The sequence below is a fragment of the Hibiscus syriacus genome, unplaced genomic scaffold (assembly GCF_006381635.1).
Source record: "Hibiscus syriacus cultivar Baekdansim isolate YM2019G1 unplaced genomic scaffold, ASM638163v2 tig00111983_pilon, whole genome shotgun sequence".
NCBI lineage: Eukaryota > Viridiplantae > Streptophyta > Magnoliopsida > Malvales > Malvaceae > Hibiscus > Hibiscus syriacus.
The window spans coordinates 482,393-499,581 of NW_024063228.1; the positions used below are offsets into that span (position 1 = coordinate 482,393).

The 17,189-nt window shown below is 36.3% G+C and overlaps 2 protein-coding genes, 1 long non-coding RNA gene and 2 pseudogenes across 3 annotated transcripts; 4 read left to right on the plus strand and 1 right to left on the minus strand.

Annotated features, from left to right (window-relative positions):
- The first annotated feature begins 382 nt into the window (after positions 1-382).
- Positions 383-2,556, plus strand: LOC120173776. The gene is made up of 3 exons (XM_039180851.1): positions 383-491; positions 582-997; positions 1,104-2,556. The coding sequence occupies exons 1-3, from the start codon at positions 435-437 to the stop codon at positions 2,386-2,388; spliced, it is 1,758 nt and encodes a 585-aa protein (XP_039036782.1). The 5' UTR covers positions 383-434; the 3' UTR covers positions 2,389-2,556.
- Positions 2,557-4,011: 1,455 nt separating this feature from the next.
- Positions 4,012-5,306, minus strand: LOC120173782. Its single transcript, XR_005521095.1, has 5 exons — positions 5,164-5,306; positions 4,941-5,030; positions 4,753-4,857; positions 4,350-4,451; positions 4,012-4,263 (listed from the first exon to the last, which is right to left on the minus strand). It is a non-coding gene; the product is annotated as an uncharacterized LOC120173782 (long non-coding RNA).
- A 1,445-nt stretch (positions 5,307-6,751) lies between these two features.
- LOC120173742 lies at positions 6,752-7,991 on the plus strand (annotated as a pseudogene).
- Positions 7,992-8,298: 307 nt separating this feature from the next.
- Positions 8,299-9,894, plus strand: LOC120173779 (transcription factor MYB13-like). Its single transcript, XM_039180854.1, has 3 exons — positions 8,299-8,729; positions 8,808-8,937; positions 9,044-9,894. Exons 1-3 carry the CDS (start codon positions 8,597-8,599, stop codon positions 9,696-9,698), a joined length of 918 nt encoding a protein of 305 aa, XP_039036785.1. The 5' UTR covers positions 8,299-8,596; the 3' UTR covers positions 9,699-9,894.
- A 2,512-nt stretch (positions 9,895-12,406) lies between these two features.
- On the plus strand, positions 12,407-16,927 carry LOC120173743 (annotated as a pseudogene).
- The last annotated feature ends 262 nt before the right edge of the window (positions 16,928-17,189 follow it).

Consider the following 17,189-nt stretch of genomic DNA (forward strand, 5'->3'; position numbering starts at 1 on the left):
AGTGATGTTTCCATATTATCATATAATGCAGTAGAAAATTTACCAAACATATAAGGCTCCCATTTATACTAAAAAATGTATAGAGATAAAATAATAGTAAATTTAAACATAAGGATTAAATTATATATTTGAGTATAGAAGAAAGACGAAACACAAAATATTGACTATTTTTATAAGTACGCTATAGAGTATTTATTTAGGAAGGTCTGGGTCGTAGTGTCATAGGCCACATAGCATAGTGGAAGAGAGAGAACCTAAAATAGTGTGATGCCAGGTTCAACATCCCATTTTCCCATCCCTTATTTATCAGAGGGAGTGAAAAGGAAAATGTGCATTCTTTGAGTGCAAGGAAGGAAAACGGGGTTAATGGTTGATTGAGTTTTGATTCTTCCTCAACAAAGATTATATAGCTACGAAGAAGAAAATACAACCCCATGGCTTGTTTGAGTGGACATGATCAAAAGAAACACTGGTGGCTTACCAATCGAAAGGTAAAAAAATGCAGAACCTTTGATCTTTGATTGTCTCTGTTCAAGTTTCCATTTTCTTTTTTTCTCATGTTTCTGCATTGATCTGTGCAGGTTGTTGATAAGTACATTAAGTGTGCGAGGAGCCTCATTGCGACGCAAGACCAGAACGAGATCGTTTCGGCTCTGAATCTCCTCGATGCAGCGTTGGCTCTGTCGCCTCGTCTGGAGATTGCCCTTGAACTCAAAGCGAGATCTTTATTGTACCTGAGGCGTTTCAGGGAAGTCGCTGACATGCTCCAACACTATATTCCGAGTCTCAAAATGTCCAGCGACGACTCTGGCTCGGTTTCCTCGGATAACTTGTCTCAACGCTTGTCGAGGGAGCGAGTCAAGCTTCTCCCTTCCGATAACTCCTCGTCCGACTCACCTGGCCGTGACCCGTCTTTCAAGCGTTTCTCTATTTCGGAATTGAAGAAGAAAGTCATGGCTGGATTGTGGAAAAACTGCGAGAAAGAAGGCCAATGGAGGTAATTTTTTCACTCTTAATTCCCCTGATTTTTTTCAAGCATTTATGGGTAACAAGTTTCCAAATTGATTGAGGTCAAACTCACTGGAAACTCAATTTTGAAACAGGTACTTGGTTCTAGGCCAAGCATGTTGTCACCTAGGCCTAATGGAGGACGCCATGGTTCTCCTTCAAACCGGCAAGCGCCTCACTTCCGCCGCATTCCGCCGCAAGAGCTTTTCCTTGTCCGAAGACAGCTTCTCCCTTCCCAGCACTATCCCCGCATCCGACATCTCCTCCGCCACCACGACGCCTCCTTCCACGCCGCCACGCAATTCCACTCCATTCTCTGAATCTGAAAACATATGTCAGCTTCTATCACATATCAAACTCCTCATCCGCCGTCGGACTGCTGCCATTGCTGCATTGGATGCAGGCTTACACTCCGAAGCCATCCGCCATTTCTCCAAAATTGTTGACGGGCGACGCCCAGCCCCTCAAGGCTTCCTTGCAGAGTGTTATATGCAACGAGCCTCGGCTTACAGGGCTGCTGGACGCATTGCCGAGTCGATCTCAGATTGCAACAAAACTCTTGCACTTGATCCATTTTGCATCCAAGCTCTCGACACCAGGGCGTCACTTTTCGAAACAATACGATGTTTGCCGGACAGTTTACATGACCTCGAACACTTGAAACTGCTTTACAATACCATTTCGATAGACAGGAAGCTTCCAGGACCTGTCTGGAAGCGTCATTATGTGTGTTACCGGGAGATTCCCGGGAAGCTTTGTGCATTAACGACTAAAATTCAACAATTGAAGCAAAGGGTTGCTTCTGGTGAGACTGGAAATGTTGATTACTATGCATTGATTGGCTTAAGGCGAGGGTGTTCAAGGTCTGAATTAGACAGAGCTCATTTGTTACTATCTCTGAGGCACAAACCGGATAAAGCTACCAATTTTATTGAACGATGTGAATTCGCCGATGAGCGTGATCTCGACTCGGTTAAAGACCGAGCCAAGATGTCGGCATTGCTTCTTTACCGATTACTTCAAAAGGGTTATTCCAGCATGATGGCTACCATTATCGAAGAAGAAGCGGCCGAGAAGCAAAGGAAGAAAGCCGCGGCCGCATTACAAGCAGCACAGGCAGCAATTCAAGTTCAGCAGACCTATTATTCCAGCAGTAAACAGGAACCCGAAACCAGCCCTACTTCGACAACAAATTCATCGAACGTTTCTAGCTGCAAAACCAGGGTTAAATCCAGTGAAAACGAAGCCAAAACAACTAGTTCCGATGCGAATGTGTTCCAAGGTGTATTTTGCAGGGATCTCACCGTTGTTGGGATTTTGCGATCACAAGTTGGGTTTAATCGACCACTCCCAGTGAAATACGAGGCACTAAGCTGCTGACTTTGTCATTGGAAATCGATTAAAAAAACACAAGTTTTCTCCAGATATTTTTACCGGCCGTGGAATCTCTGCTTCACTGTCTCCCATTTGTACAAATATGATTAAATTGTCTGCCGGCAAATTTTGTCGCCCTATTTCTTTAATGTCAACCACTACCCTGTACATTACTTCCATTATTGAAAATTTTCTACTTTCGGGTACATTCCCCCCCCCCCCAGATTTTGCTTATTGCTTTGCGTATTTGCATTTCATTTGCCTGAAACTTTAATTTTCCGTATAGTTTTCAATTTCAATTGAATTTTTTTTTTCTTGTTTGATTGGGACCAAATGTACTGTCATGGCCAGGAAACAAAAAGATAGACAGAAGCTACTGTGGTTTGGATTCTTATAATTTGTCTTGTGTGTTACCATTTAAATTTTCTCTGCTTTGTTATCCATGAACTGGCTTTATCTGACATTCTGCTAGATTGCATTTTGCTATTTCCACCACCCAACGTTTTTCAAAATGTATTTTTCATAATAATATTTATTTGAAACCCATTTAATTATAATATTCATTAGGAATGCTGAATATTGGGAGAAGGGATGTGATTGGCATTGGAGGACACCCAAACACTTTGATCGAGTTATGTGGGCACATCGTGGCATTGAGTGCCAGCGTAATTATTATTGAATTAATAAATAAGAGGGCAGTGTGAAGTCGCTTAACAGAGAGGGAAAGCGTGTGCACTTTTCAGGTCCCTCTGTGCCTGCCTAATACAACCAAAAGGGGTCTAAATCCAACACTCAATACAATAAAACCAATTGATTTAGAAAGGCTGATGTCATTCCAATGCTTACAGCTTTGCATCATTTGGGCATAGATTTTCATGCAAGAACCACCACATAATTGCATTTCATGAGTTGGTCGCATGCTAGTTTTGTTGTACAACCTAATCATTTTCGGCTAAAAAATGATAAAATTAAATGCAATCGAATAAATTACTAAAATTGAATGAAATGCAAAACAATTAAATCACTTAACCAAAATTGAATATTTAAACGACATGATTAAACCAAATCTTCCAAGACTGACGTTTAATTTTATTTTATATAGACTTTATAGGATTGATTATTAAACCAATATTTTATTTTTAAAAACATGGAATATCTTATACAACTTTTAAAGACGTGTAATCGAAAAAATCTCAATTATACGGATGGAAAAAAGAAAGAAATTTATTCATAATATTTGACGCCTGAATTTTTTATAGGTATTAAATTTATTATGATTGGATTGATCAGACATTGGTGTATCATTTGTGTACGTATATACTTATTTTTGGTACTTCATAGAAAAGTGGAATACCAAATGTTCTAAATGTATAATGATGTCGTGGACATAACATATTATATACAAATATTTCTGGTGCTTATTCACAATATTTAAACTCTATATAATTAAAAATATCAACACAACAGAAAGCCATATTAGCAAAAGAAAACAAACATATAGCATCTTAAGGTTTTAACCACCAGAGAAGAACATTTAAACTGCCTAATAGATTAGCATATAATTATATACAAATAAATCATACTAATAGCAACATGAAATGTAGATGAATGAAAAAAGGGAAAAAGAAAGAGGGAAAGCATTAAGAATTGACATAAGAAGAAGAGGAAGAAAGAACTCATCGACATAACATACAATGCAGAAAATATTGACAAGAGAAATAAGATCCTTATAGAGTCCTAACATTGAGAAGTTTATTTTAGCAGCCCTATGATAAAGAAAACAGAGAAAACTCCACCTTCAAATTTATAGCATACTAGATGAGTGACTTTGCTTGCAACCAGAGGTTTAGAAAATTGAGCACCCATCAAGCTAACCATTGTCTGCAAACACATACGTAAAACCACATAACATTTTTATTTGTTTTACAAACAAATAAAGCAACCCATAATAGAGAAAGATAGCATACCATGATGTCATCTCGATCTTTCCTCTGGTATCCAGTCAAGCATAAAATTAAACTTTTAGCACCAGGAATTCCATTTAAGTCCCTAAGAGGTATGTACATAATCTGTCCAAAGGAAAAAGAAAATTTATCAAACTCACAAATTTACATAGGTGATAAGAATAAAGTCTAGTTTTATTATAGAAAAAAAATAAAAATCATAAGAAATCTGGACCCAAAAACAAGTGAAGTTAAAAAAAATGTATGCATGAGAAATTATCTATGGAGTAATCAAACAGGTGGCTTTTATTTCATCATGTCAGTGCTAATGTGCTACACCAACTGAATTCATTGAACAAAAATTCCAAATAATAAACAGAATATAAAAATCAATGTAATTCGATAATGGCGAGCATTGGCAACTAACCGAAGTAGCATCGACAGGTATCCCAGCATCAAAACTATGATCAACCCATAATCCAGTGACAACTGTTTTGCCATCAGTTCGAGCAGCAACACATAGGGGATCATCCTAAATAACATGTAAAAGCAAGATTTTCAGCATCCAAATTTTTGAAAATTTTAAAACAAGCAACAATGCTTTCAAAGACATACGTAGACAATCTTATCAACAATCAAATGAGTGCAATTCTGGCTATACTTACCGACACCAACGCCGCCACCGTCAATGAGCTTTACTCGAACCTTCACGAAAATTTAACAACTAAGCAAATATAATGGATTTTCCATCACATTTTTCTATTTCTTTCTCAAATAATTACTTCAACGAAACAAAGATTAAATAGCATAGAGCAAGGGGGGGCCGATAACGAAAAACCTAATGGTCGTTGACGGGATCGAAGCCGTAGAAACAGAAAAGAACGCCGAGAAACGTTTTTGAAGAAGCGTCGGATTCCAGCATTGAATCGAAAACTAGCCTTTACAGAGAATAACAAAATAGGGTAACTGGAACAAGGTGGACAATTTTGATTCTTTGAAAACAGAGACGAATCGACGTAAATACAATTCTAGGAGAAACTAATTTAATCCATTGAGTTTGAGAATTAAATGTGAAAGTGAGGAACAAAGGGGGAGTTTTTCGATTTTTCCTTACAAAACTTGTCGAGGAAAGAGTGAGAATTATTATCTTTGAGGGGCCGATGCGCCTGCGGGAGGGAAAATGAATTTTCATTTTCTTTTATGTACGGGCGGGCAATGAAAATTTTGTGATTGAACATGGTGCCTCCACGTGGCAGAGTTAAGGGATAATGCTTCTACACGTGTAGTTCTTAGGCCTTATGCTGGGCTGATACCACTGGTTTAGAGGAAATCTTTTAAAGAAAAATTAATGAATTTTAAATTATGTTTTTAAATTTAAATATTTATCGTAGGTTAAATGATAATAAAAATATTATTAAAATAAAATTATTTACAGAAAATGATATTTTGATAAATTTTTAACTAAAAATTATGCGTAAAAGGCAGAGTGTAAATGCTATTCAAGCCATTATGGCGCCAAGCCCAACAGTTAGCATTAGGGGTATGGATCGCAGTCAAAGATTGATTCAGCACTAAAATCTTTGATTAAGAACTTGATTAGATTGGAGTTTCGAATTGATACCACGATCCTGTTAGATAATACTCTTTCTTAATAGTTTATCTTCATTTTAACCTTAAATAATTTTTTTTATTTCTGTTTTTAAACATTTACCTATCTATGAGATATAATGAAAAAAAAAATTAAAATAGGATAAATTACGCAAATGATCACTAATATTTGAGTAAATTTTTATTTTTATTATTGATGTTTCAAAAGTCACAAATTGATCGTTAACGTTATCTTGAGTTACAAACTGATCACAAATTAGTCATTAACGTTATCATTTGTTACAAATTAGTCACAAATCGATCACTAATGTTATTATTTGTTTAAAACTAACATAACGGTTAACTACTGATTTCACACGGATTGACCATTATTTTGAAATATCCTTCTCTTATATCTCTTATCTCTATTCTTCTTTTCAACTCAAAACCACAATTTTTATTTTTCTTTCTTTTTCGATCTTCATCTTCACGATATGTTGCCATAGAAAAAGAAGAAAAAAACCATCCCACGGCTCCCTTTGTCTCGTTCAGATTTTACTCCTCGTAGTAATTAATACCTCTGTTCATCAGAGTTTTAGTGAGAGGAAGAAGAAAATGGTCATGACATAGCTTGGTAATATTGTTGTGCAGAAGCCATTTAAGTCTTTGCAGCGTTGCCTTCCAAGTTTGGTTTCATGCAGTAGTTTTAGTGAGAGGAAGAAGAAGATGGCCAAGCCAAAGATGTTAACGATAAGCCTTAATTTTCTCATGTTTTCTGACTGTTAACGATAATGCGTCCATCATATGGCTTCAAGTCTGCAGTCTGTAAATCAAAAACTGCTTCACTGCCGCCGAACCTACTAAGGTTTGATATTTTAGCATTCTTCAATGGCAGAGAAAGAGCTATCGTCGGAGCCCAACCCACCAACTGAAGACATGGATATCGAAACCCTTGATTCATCCGCCCAAAACCCCAATGCCAAGGACGACGCCAACGGTGACTCCAAATCGAAGCGCGAGAGAGAAGAAGACGGCGAAGAAACCGAGGATGCATCCAAAAAGTAGAAGCTAGAGAAGTCTGTAAAGGAGGAAAGGCTTGAGAAGAAGTCGGACTTACCCGAGTCGGGTCCTGTCCAGCTCGGTCCGAAAGATTTCGGGTCGTTTGCGGAGATGTTCGATTACTTTTTCTATTTGCTTCATCATTGGGGTACTAAACTGAACTTCAACAAGTATGAACATTGGCATTTTTGGACTTGCTTATAAAAGGCCATCTAGAGCCTGAGAGGAAGATTGGTGGAGGGATCAAAGCTTTCCAAATCCTAAATCATCCAGTGCGGAATAGTAAATGTTTCTTTGTGATCAGGGAGGATGAAACTGTTGATGATTTTAGCTTCCGAAAATGTATTGATCGTATACTCCCCTTACCTGATGATATGAAGATAAAACGCAACAAAAACAGGGCATCACACGGTGGTGGTTGGAAAGTACGTGGTGGAAAAAGAGATGGACGAGGCCGTGGGAAAGATGGTAAGCCTAGATATTACGGCAATAGTTGTTAAAATTAAAGTTGGATTAAATTCTTTTGTTGGATTAAAACTGCTTTGTTTTGCTTTTATATCTGACCTTATGTTGTTGATGTTTTCTGAAAGTTATTGATATTGATAACAGTTTGTACTGCCTTTCTGTTCATGTTCCTTTCTCGCTAATGAAAGTAGATCTAGCGATATTAGAGGGCAAAGCAATTATAGGTGAGACCGACATGCTTAGACAATGCAGAAGGATGTATTTCACCAAACCGCAAAGGCTTTCGACATCTTCAAAGCCACTAAATCAACCGATATAACCCAATTTATATATAAAATGGTGAGGGCTCTAAGCTATGGTTTACAGGAACATGATATGAGGCATCAAATTCGTTTGACCCATGGCTGCTTAAAAAAAGAAAAGAAGAAACGAACTTTAGAAGAAAAAAAAGGCATGGATTTTGCATATAATTTTCAGAACCTTTTCAATTTATACAGGAAGGAAATGGTAGGAGATGAGAAAGTGGAGATGGAAGAGACAGGTAAGACAAAATAATGGTTAAATGGTGTCAAATAAATAATTAACTTGCCATGTTTGCTTTCAGTCACCTACCGCAATAGTTAACATCGAGTGATTAATTTGTAATAAATAATAATATTAGTTATCAGCTTGTGACTTTTGAAATATGAGTGAAAAAACGAAATTTTACTTAAATATTAGTAAACATTTGGGTAGTTTACCCTTTAAAACATAAAGAGAAATAAGATTGTAATTGATTCAATTACAAGGAACACCAATGAGCTAAGATGCGTGCCCTTGACGAGCCTCTCGACGGCAGCGAACGCTAAGACTGCATTCTTCAATCAAGGCAAACGTGGCCTAATACATCACCATAGATAGATACATCCCTATAACGTAGCCCACCAACAAGACAAAACCTCGGCTCTCTTTCAATCTCTTCAGCATATATTTTCAACTCTCACTTGTTACATCAATCCAATCTTTCTTATTACAAAATTGAAAATCCCCGAAGATTAAATCTTTTGCCTTGCTCTGTTGTTCCTAATAAAAACAGTATATAATCACAGCACTCCCGTAGTCAAACTGCTAACCTGTTCATTCGTTCATTTTGGCCCTTATCTCCGCCTTTGCTGCCGGACATGGGGAGGGTGCCTTGTTGTGTAAAGGTAGGGTTGAAGAAGGGAAGGTGGACGGCAGAAGAGGATGAGCTTTTGACCAAGTATGTTCAAGCCAATGGAGAAGGCTCCTGGAAATCATTGCCCGAGAAAGCAGGTAAAATCACTTTTCGTTTTTGCATGATTTGATCATTTTTTTTGTGTGTTGATCGGTGTACGGTTATGGCGTTTGAAGGGTTACTAAGGTGCGGGAAGAGTTGCAGATTGAGATGGATTAACTACTTGAGAGCCGACTTAAAGAAGGGAAACATTACTGCTGAAGAGGAACAAATCATCGTTAAGTTGCATGCTACCTTGGGAAATAGGTTATTTTCATTTTTTTTTCCATGTTCAATCTCCATAGCCATAGCCACACAGCCATCAAGAAAACAAACTGTCATAATTTTCTTTTTCGCTCGTGCAATCATGCAGGTGGTCTTTGATTGCCGGCCAGTTACCCGGAAGAACAGACAACGAGATAAAGAACTACTGGAACTCTCATTTGAGTAAAAAAATACATAGCTTTAAAATCTCATCAAGTCAAAGTTTTCCCCTGATAATGGAGTCCAAGGAGGAAAAAAACAAACGCTGCTGTACCCAGAAAGACGCCGCAAGTTCTTCAAATTATAAACCTATGAAAAACGTGTCTATTAATGAGGTCGTGCCATTGCCAGGCACTCCAATACTACAAAAGGAAACCTTGTCCGCTACGGCCATTGAAGATCGAATGGCTCTGAATCCTTACGAGACAGATAAACCGATTCTTAGCCCTGCAGGTGGCGGAAAAACCATGGAGGATCCGATCCTAAGCACTACCGGTAACGTTGAAAAAAGGATGGATACTTTAGGCGCGTTCGAAGGGTTTAATGAAATCAAAGTCAAGGATGAATTGCTACAACCAAATGCCGATATGAGTCCAAACAAGACGGCGGCCATTGATGAAAGTGGGGACTCTAATGAAGGAGCTGTTTGGGACTTGATTTCCTGGTGTTCAATAAATACGAGCTCCATCGGTGATGGTGCTGTTGATAATCTTGATTTGGAGTATTGGGATTGGGACGATGACACAGTCGGAAAACGATTTTGAGTGATCATTCCATGGTTAAATTGATCTCTCTCATCTATCTAGCCGTTTCCTTTTCCTTTCCTTTATCATCTTTCTGTGTTTACTTTGAGTTTTTAGCTAGACAGCATCAATCTGTGTTGTTTTCTTTGACATCTCGTGACGTTACCGTTGTATTATAGCTGAATATTCCCACGTAGATACGACTGTACGGTTTATACCCCCTTGAATCAAAATAAATTTTTTAGAAATAAAATTAAACAATAATTACGAAATAAATATGTATTATTTAAATTATTGATAGAATGGGTTGTTGACATTAATTGCCAGCCGTTTGGTTAGGCAAGGTACTTGAGCTACTTTTAGTGGCTTGAATTTAGTTATAGAGGACCACTAAATTAGCATTGGTATTATTCCATTGTAGGTGTAAGATTAAGATTTTCTTTTTAATATTTCAAAACAACTGCATTTGATTCATTACAATACCTACCATTACACTATGTTGTAATTATATAATCTACTAATTATAATAATTATTTGAATATATCTCACATATACATAATTTTAAAAATCAATTTATTCTTTCATTCTATGAAACATAGTCGCACATAAAAGATTAAATAAATATATTCAAACGATTTGGAAAAAATAAAAAATATATCTATGATTACTATCTATAATGAAAAATGAAAACGTTGACAATTAGTTCGATCTCAACTTAACACAAATTTGAAGTGACTGTAACATCTATCAAGATGAAAGTCTAAATCATATGTCAGATCAACAAAAGAATGGAATATTTATTGACACGAATAACGATAATAACTCTAACCTTTTAACATATAAAAAGATTATAAAAATAAAATATTTTTTATACTAGACAAAATAACTTTTATTATAAAGAAAGAAAAGGATGTACTAAATAAATAAAAATAAAAATCTCATGTTTATAAAATAAAGCATAAATCTAAAAAAAATATGAACGATACTCAAATCATATATGTTGACGTTGACCAAATTAAAAATAAGAGGTAAATAAGCATGTGAAGATATATAATAATTAATTATGTTGCGGAAGACAGCTATCAGATAGAGTAAAAACGTAATTGATAATTTGAGAAAATAAAAATTAAAGATAAAAGAGACACAAAATTTTTTGTAAAACCTCTAAATAATATAGGGTAAAAACCACGAGCAACAGTAGAAGAATTTTACTATGAGAAAATAGGAATTACAACTTCTATCAATCTACCAAGGAGAAAACAATGATAATTCTCTCTTGATAAAAAGGAGAAAACAACTCTCAAGAAACTCTCTAAATTCTCTAGTATTGGAAGAAAGCTAGAATGCTTTGGGATGGTTTTGAAGCTAAATGAGCTAAGATATTTATAGTATAAGCTTTAAGGACTAATATTGAAAATCCCCTAAATTACAATAACTAAATGTGAGATTTTGCCATGTCATTTTTCAATCATTATTAGTGTCAACTATGAACCATTATTGTTGCCAACTTACAATGCATTATGAACCATTATTATGCATTATACAACTATTATTAGTTGTATGACAACTAATAACTTTGTTTGACAACTAATAAATTATACAAAATAAACTAATGAATAGAAAACAAATAGAAAAACAAAAAGTGAGAAGAAATATGGTGCGTGCGTGAGTGAGAGAGAGAGATATTAATAAAGATTAAAAAGAACACTAAATTTTTAATTAAAATTAAAGATTCTTTTTGAATAATTCGAGATAATTATAAGATAATATTTTTAATTTTTTTAGTCAATTGATAATTTATAGATATTGCAAGTATAATCATTTTTTTGAATGAAATAAGAAATAAGTAAAAAGATTAGTAGTCTTTATTTTACATTGGAGCTTGACAGATCTCCTCTCGGACTATTTTGAAAACTTCCATCGGACTGTTTGAAAAATTTATAGTCCTGCCGGTTGTGACCATGCTAATATCGAATATCATCTCGCCATGATATCCGATATCTTATTCCTCTCCCTCTTCGGGTCTCGCATCAGTTGGTGGGATTATCATAGACTGCAATGGTAACTGACTCGTCGGTTTCCAAAAACAAGTGGCATTGTGAATGCCCTTCATGCAGAGCTATGGGCTCTCATCTTAGATTTACAAGTTGCTTGGTCAAACAGATTTTAACTCCTTCAGGTCCACTCTGATTGCATGGAAGCCACTAAACTTGTTCAAAACGCTGAGACTACTCCAAGCTCGCTGCTACTGGTTCGTTGGATCCAACGCCTAAGAGAACGCTGCGGGTTTCTCTTATCATCTGGATCCCTCGTGATTGTAACATGCTCGCCGATGGTCTAGTTAAGCTACCATTCCCGTCGTCTTTCACCACTCATCTTTTCGACTCACCCCCTCCTGATCTTATAGCTATTTTCTATAGGGATATCTTCAGCCCTTCTTACCGTAAGATTGTGCCCGACTAATTTTCAAGGCTTCTGCCTCTTACTAAAAAAAAAGAACGAAAAATGACTACGGTGGCTGCGTACCTAAGTTCTCGACTTCAGTCTAGCCAACTACAGCATGCCATGTCATTATAAACACGTCATTGGGCATGTGCTTTACCAATAGGCATGGCGCGTCTCATCTTGCCACGCATATACCAAACGTGATTTTAGGTTCAACAACTAAAAATGCGCCACGTCATCATCAAATTAGATATTTGTTGTCCTTGCACACACTCGTTACGATGAAAGACTTGAAAAGCCTGGGAGATGAATAATAAAGAAACCAGAGATTAAAACTGGGGAAGCAGAAGAAAATACGAATACTAACAAAAATGAAGTCTCAAATCTGGTTAGCCTTTGGAACTTTAGCCTTGTTATTAGCATCAGCTTTGGCCGAGGACGTCTTCGTACTAACCGAAGAGAACTTCGACAAAGAAGTTGGTGAAGATAGAGGGGATCTCGTCGAGTTCTATGCTCCTTGGTAATAATTTCTCCATTGCTCTCGTTTTTCTTATTAATTAGTTAGATTAGAGTTTATATTTCATCTTTTATATGTTTAAGACTAGATCCTCGTTAATTACCGTTAGATCTACCCTCAGCAGATCATAGGAGAACATCGGTTGTTTTCTCAATTTTTTTGCTTTGTTTTTCATGGTTCTAGATCACTGAATTGTTGCTAAAGATGTTACTCTTCAGCCGTATTTATTGTTATTTTTTTGGGATTAAGAGCTTGAATTTGTTATATGTTGTTTTTTTAATGACATTTCAGTTCAATGATCTCAATTCTGGATGCGTGGATTTAAAATAGTCGTTTGTTTTTTGGTTTTCTAATGGAAAAACTTAAGTTCGAGCTAGTTTTATTGTGATTATATAATTTTTTTCCGATCACAGGTGTGGACACTGTAAGAAGCTAGCTTCGGAGTACGAGATGCTCGGGCCAAGTTTTAAGAAGGCTAAGTCTGTCTTTATAGGAAAGGTTAGCGATTTATAATCACACAGTTTTGCTTGTTAATGCATGAATTATTAACCATCAGGGCATTGGAATTGTGATTTTTTTTTACTAATATGAAGTTATTCTTGCTTGTAGGTGGATTGTGATGAACATAAGAGTCTATGCAGCATATGGTGTTCAAGGCTAGCCAACTATTCAGTGGTTTCCTAAATGCTCTTTGGAACCCAAAAAGTGAGTACCGATTAACATGTAGAAACAGCTGCTTTATGTTAGGTTTGTTTTAATCATACCAAAAATTTATTTGAAGCATGCTCTTAGTTGATCAAAATTGTTTTACCTAGGTATGAAGGACCACGCACTGCTGAGGCATTGGCCGCATATGCGAACAATGAAGGAGGTGCATATATCCTTTTACTTTGTAGAATTTTCTTGATGTAGTTCGCTAAATATGGGAGATTCTACCATTACTTCTGTCATATGTGTAGTTAACTTTCTGAATGTACATTGGTCAAAACTTTCTAGGATTTTGCTAAGCTGATGTATTGTTAACAGGGACTAATGTGAAGATCGCCACTTTGCCATCCAATGTTGCGATGCTTAATGCCGATAATTTTGATGAGATTGTCCTTGATGAAACCAAAGATGTGTTGGTTGAGTTTTATGCACCTTGGTAAGCATGTGCTTTTTTTCCCGTCTTTTCTTTTTCACTTTGTTTTGACCAAGTTATGGGTTGGTTTTCTGCCAGGTGTGGCAATTTCCAAAACCTTGCTCCTGTAAGCAATCTATATCTTTGCTTAATAACGTTGGCATGATTATTTTGGGGCAAATGGTGATCTGAATTCTAAGCCTATGTTTTTGTCTCTACAAACCTATGAAAAGGTAGCAACAACATTTAAATAAGAAGAAAATGTAGTGATAGCTAATCTAGATGTTGACAAATATAGGGATCTAGCTGAAAAGTAAGCATGGATTTGTCCAATAAGCTCAGTTTTCTTTTATAAAGTGTGTTAACAGTCAGGGAGTGTATCGATCGGTTTTAAGGCCTACGCTGTATGTGCAGGTATGGAATTAGTGGGTTTCCTACATTGAAATTCTTCCCAAAGGGCAACAAAGCTGGTGAAGACTACGATGGTGGCAGGGATTTAGATGGCTTTGTTACTTTCATCAATGAGAAATGTGCCACCAGTCGTGATGTTAAAGGGCAACTAACTTCAAAGGTTAGTAGTTGTAGAAATCAGAGTAATTCTATATATTTTCGTATTATTTTCAATAGGATATATTACATATTTATATACAAATTATCTCTCTAAAGTAGGAAACACTTAAGAAAAGAAAAATACTAATCCTAGGATGTGATCCCTTAAAATAAGGGATTATATAAATATATGTACAAAATCCCTTAATTAAAAAAATGATATCAAATCATAACAAATCATATCTCTATAATTCGTACACTCCCCCTCAAGCTAGAGAATATACATTGTATAATCCCAGCTTGAATAGGAATTTATTGAAAACAGACTTTGGCAAAACCTTAGTAAGAATGTCTGCAACTTGTTCTTCTGAAGGAATGTATGAAAGTGTGACTGCCTTTTTGTTAACTTGATCAGCTATAAAATGCCTATCAATCTCAACATGCTTTGTCCGATCATGTTGAACTGGGTTCTTGGCAATTTGAATAGCAGATTGATTATCACACAAGACTTTAAAGTGATCCTCTTGATTAGTGCCAAGTTCTTTCAATAGTTTAAGTAGCCAAATTCCTTCGCATATTCTCAATGCTAGTGCTCTGAATTCAGCTTCAACACTACTTCTTGAAACGACAAATTGTTTTTTACTTCTCCAAGTTGTAAGGTTACCCCAAACAAATATGCAGTAGCCACTAGTGGATCTTCTTTCAGCAAAGTTTCCGGCCCAACTAGAGTCTGTAAAAATTTTAACAGTTCTGGCTTGTGTCTTCTTAAACAATAAGCCGTGTCCTGGAGTTTTCTTCAAGTACTTGAGAATTTTATTTGCTGCTGCCATATGCTCTTCAGTAGGATAAATCATGTGTTGACTTATCACATTTACGGAAAAGGTTATATTTGGCCTTGTCATGGATAAATAAATTAGTTTCCCAACCAATCTTTGAAATTTCTCTTTGTTTACTAAGGACCCATCTTTTTTGCTAAATTTCAAGCTTGCCTCCATTGGTGTATCAATCGGCTTACAACCAAGAAAACCAGTTTCTTTGAATAAATCAAGTACATATTTTCTTTGGTTGATTACAAGTCCTTTTGACCTTGCCACCTCCATTGTTAGGAAATACCTTAGCTTTCCCTAGTCCTTGGTTTCGAATTCCTCATTTAACTTCTTCAAATTGCAAATCTCTTCTTCATCATCTCCGGTAAAAATTATGTCGTTCACGTACACAATAAGGATAGCTTTCTTATTTGTAGAAGTTACATTAATGAAAAGAGTATGATCGGCGAGGGACTGCTTGTAGCCGTTTTTCATAATGACTTTAGTGAACCTCTTGAACCAAGCTCTGGGTGATTGTTTTAATCCGTATAGAGACTTGTTGAGCTCGCACACCTTGCTACTTTCTTTAACAGACTTTAAGCCAGGTGACAACTTCATATAGATTTCTTCTTCTAGCTTGCCATTAATAAAAACGTTTTTTTACATCAAGTTAGTTTAATTTCCAATCGCAATTTACAACCAAACTTAGGATTACTCGAACAGTATTCAGTTTCGCCACATGTGCAAAAGTTTCTGTGAAATCTATCCCATATGTTTGCGTAAAGCCTCTAACCACTAGTCTAGCTTTGTATCGTTGAATACTACCATTGGAGTTATATTTTACAGCAAAGATCCATTTACATCCAACAATCTTTTTTCCTTGAGGAAGGTCCTTAACGGTCCAAGTAGCATTTTTCTCTAGTGCACAAATTTCCTCTTGAACAACCCTTTTCCATTTTGAATCCTTTAGGGCTTCAGCTATGCTTGTGGGAACCTGTTCTTTATCCAAGTTTGCTGTAAATGCTTGAAAAGACGGCATCAATGAATTATAACCAACAAATTTTTCAATAGGATGCTTGGTGCACTGTCTAACCCATTTCTAATAGCAATAGGGAAGTCATCTAGAGTATGAGAAGTAAACTTACTGATTTCTTCTTCTATTTCGACAGCTGGACCCAAATCTAATTCTCGGCAAGCATCAGATTGCAAAACAGCCTCAGGAATATGTTTGTCCAATAATTAACATATTATCAACATAGAGTATAAGTATTAGAAAGTCGCCACTTGCATACCTTTTTGTGAAGACAAAATGATCGTTTTCTGTCTTCTTGAAATCATGTTCTGCCATGAAAGAGTCGAACTTTTTGTACCATTGCCTTGGTGCTTGCTTAAGCCCGTGGACTCTTAGTCAGACGTCACACTAGATTTTGTTTGCCTTGAACTTTGAATCCCTCAGGCTGCTCCATGTAGATTTTTTTCCTCTAGATCGTCATGTAAGATTATTGTCTTGACATCGAGCTGTTTAATCTCCAAATCTTGCACGACTGCCAAGTCAATGACCATTCAGATGGATTACATCCTTACTACGGGAGAGAACATTTCATCAAAATCTATATTTTTTCTTGTCTGAATCCTTTGACGACTAACTGAGCTTTATAGCGAGGCTTTGAGCTGCTATCTTCAGTCTTGATCCGATATACCCACTTATTCTTCAGGTCTCTTCTCCTTTTTGGTAGCTCCACAAGTTCATAAGTATGATTCTCATGCAAGGATTGCATGGCTCTTCTCCACTATTCTTTATAACTATCGTTGATTGCTTCTTTATAACTATCATTGATTGCTTCTTTATATCTTTGAGGCCCCCTCATCAGTGAGCATAATGTACTCATTTGTATTATACCGAGTGGATAGTCTTTTATCTCTCGAAGATCATCTCGCTGTTGTGCTGTTGGAGAGTTAGATTGAGGATCTTCATGTGTTGGTTTATAATGAGTCTCCTGGTTGCTTTGCTCTAACATAGGTTCATGATCTTCAGTGTCATTGTTTTCTTGTGTATTATTATCATCACATCGAAC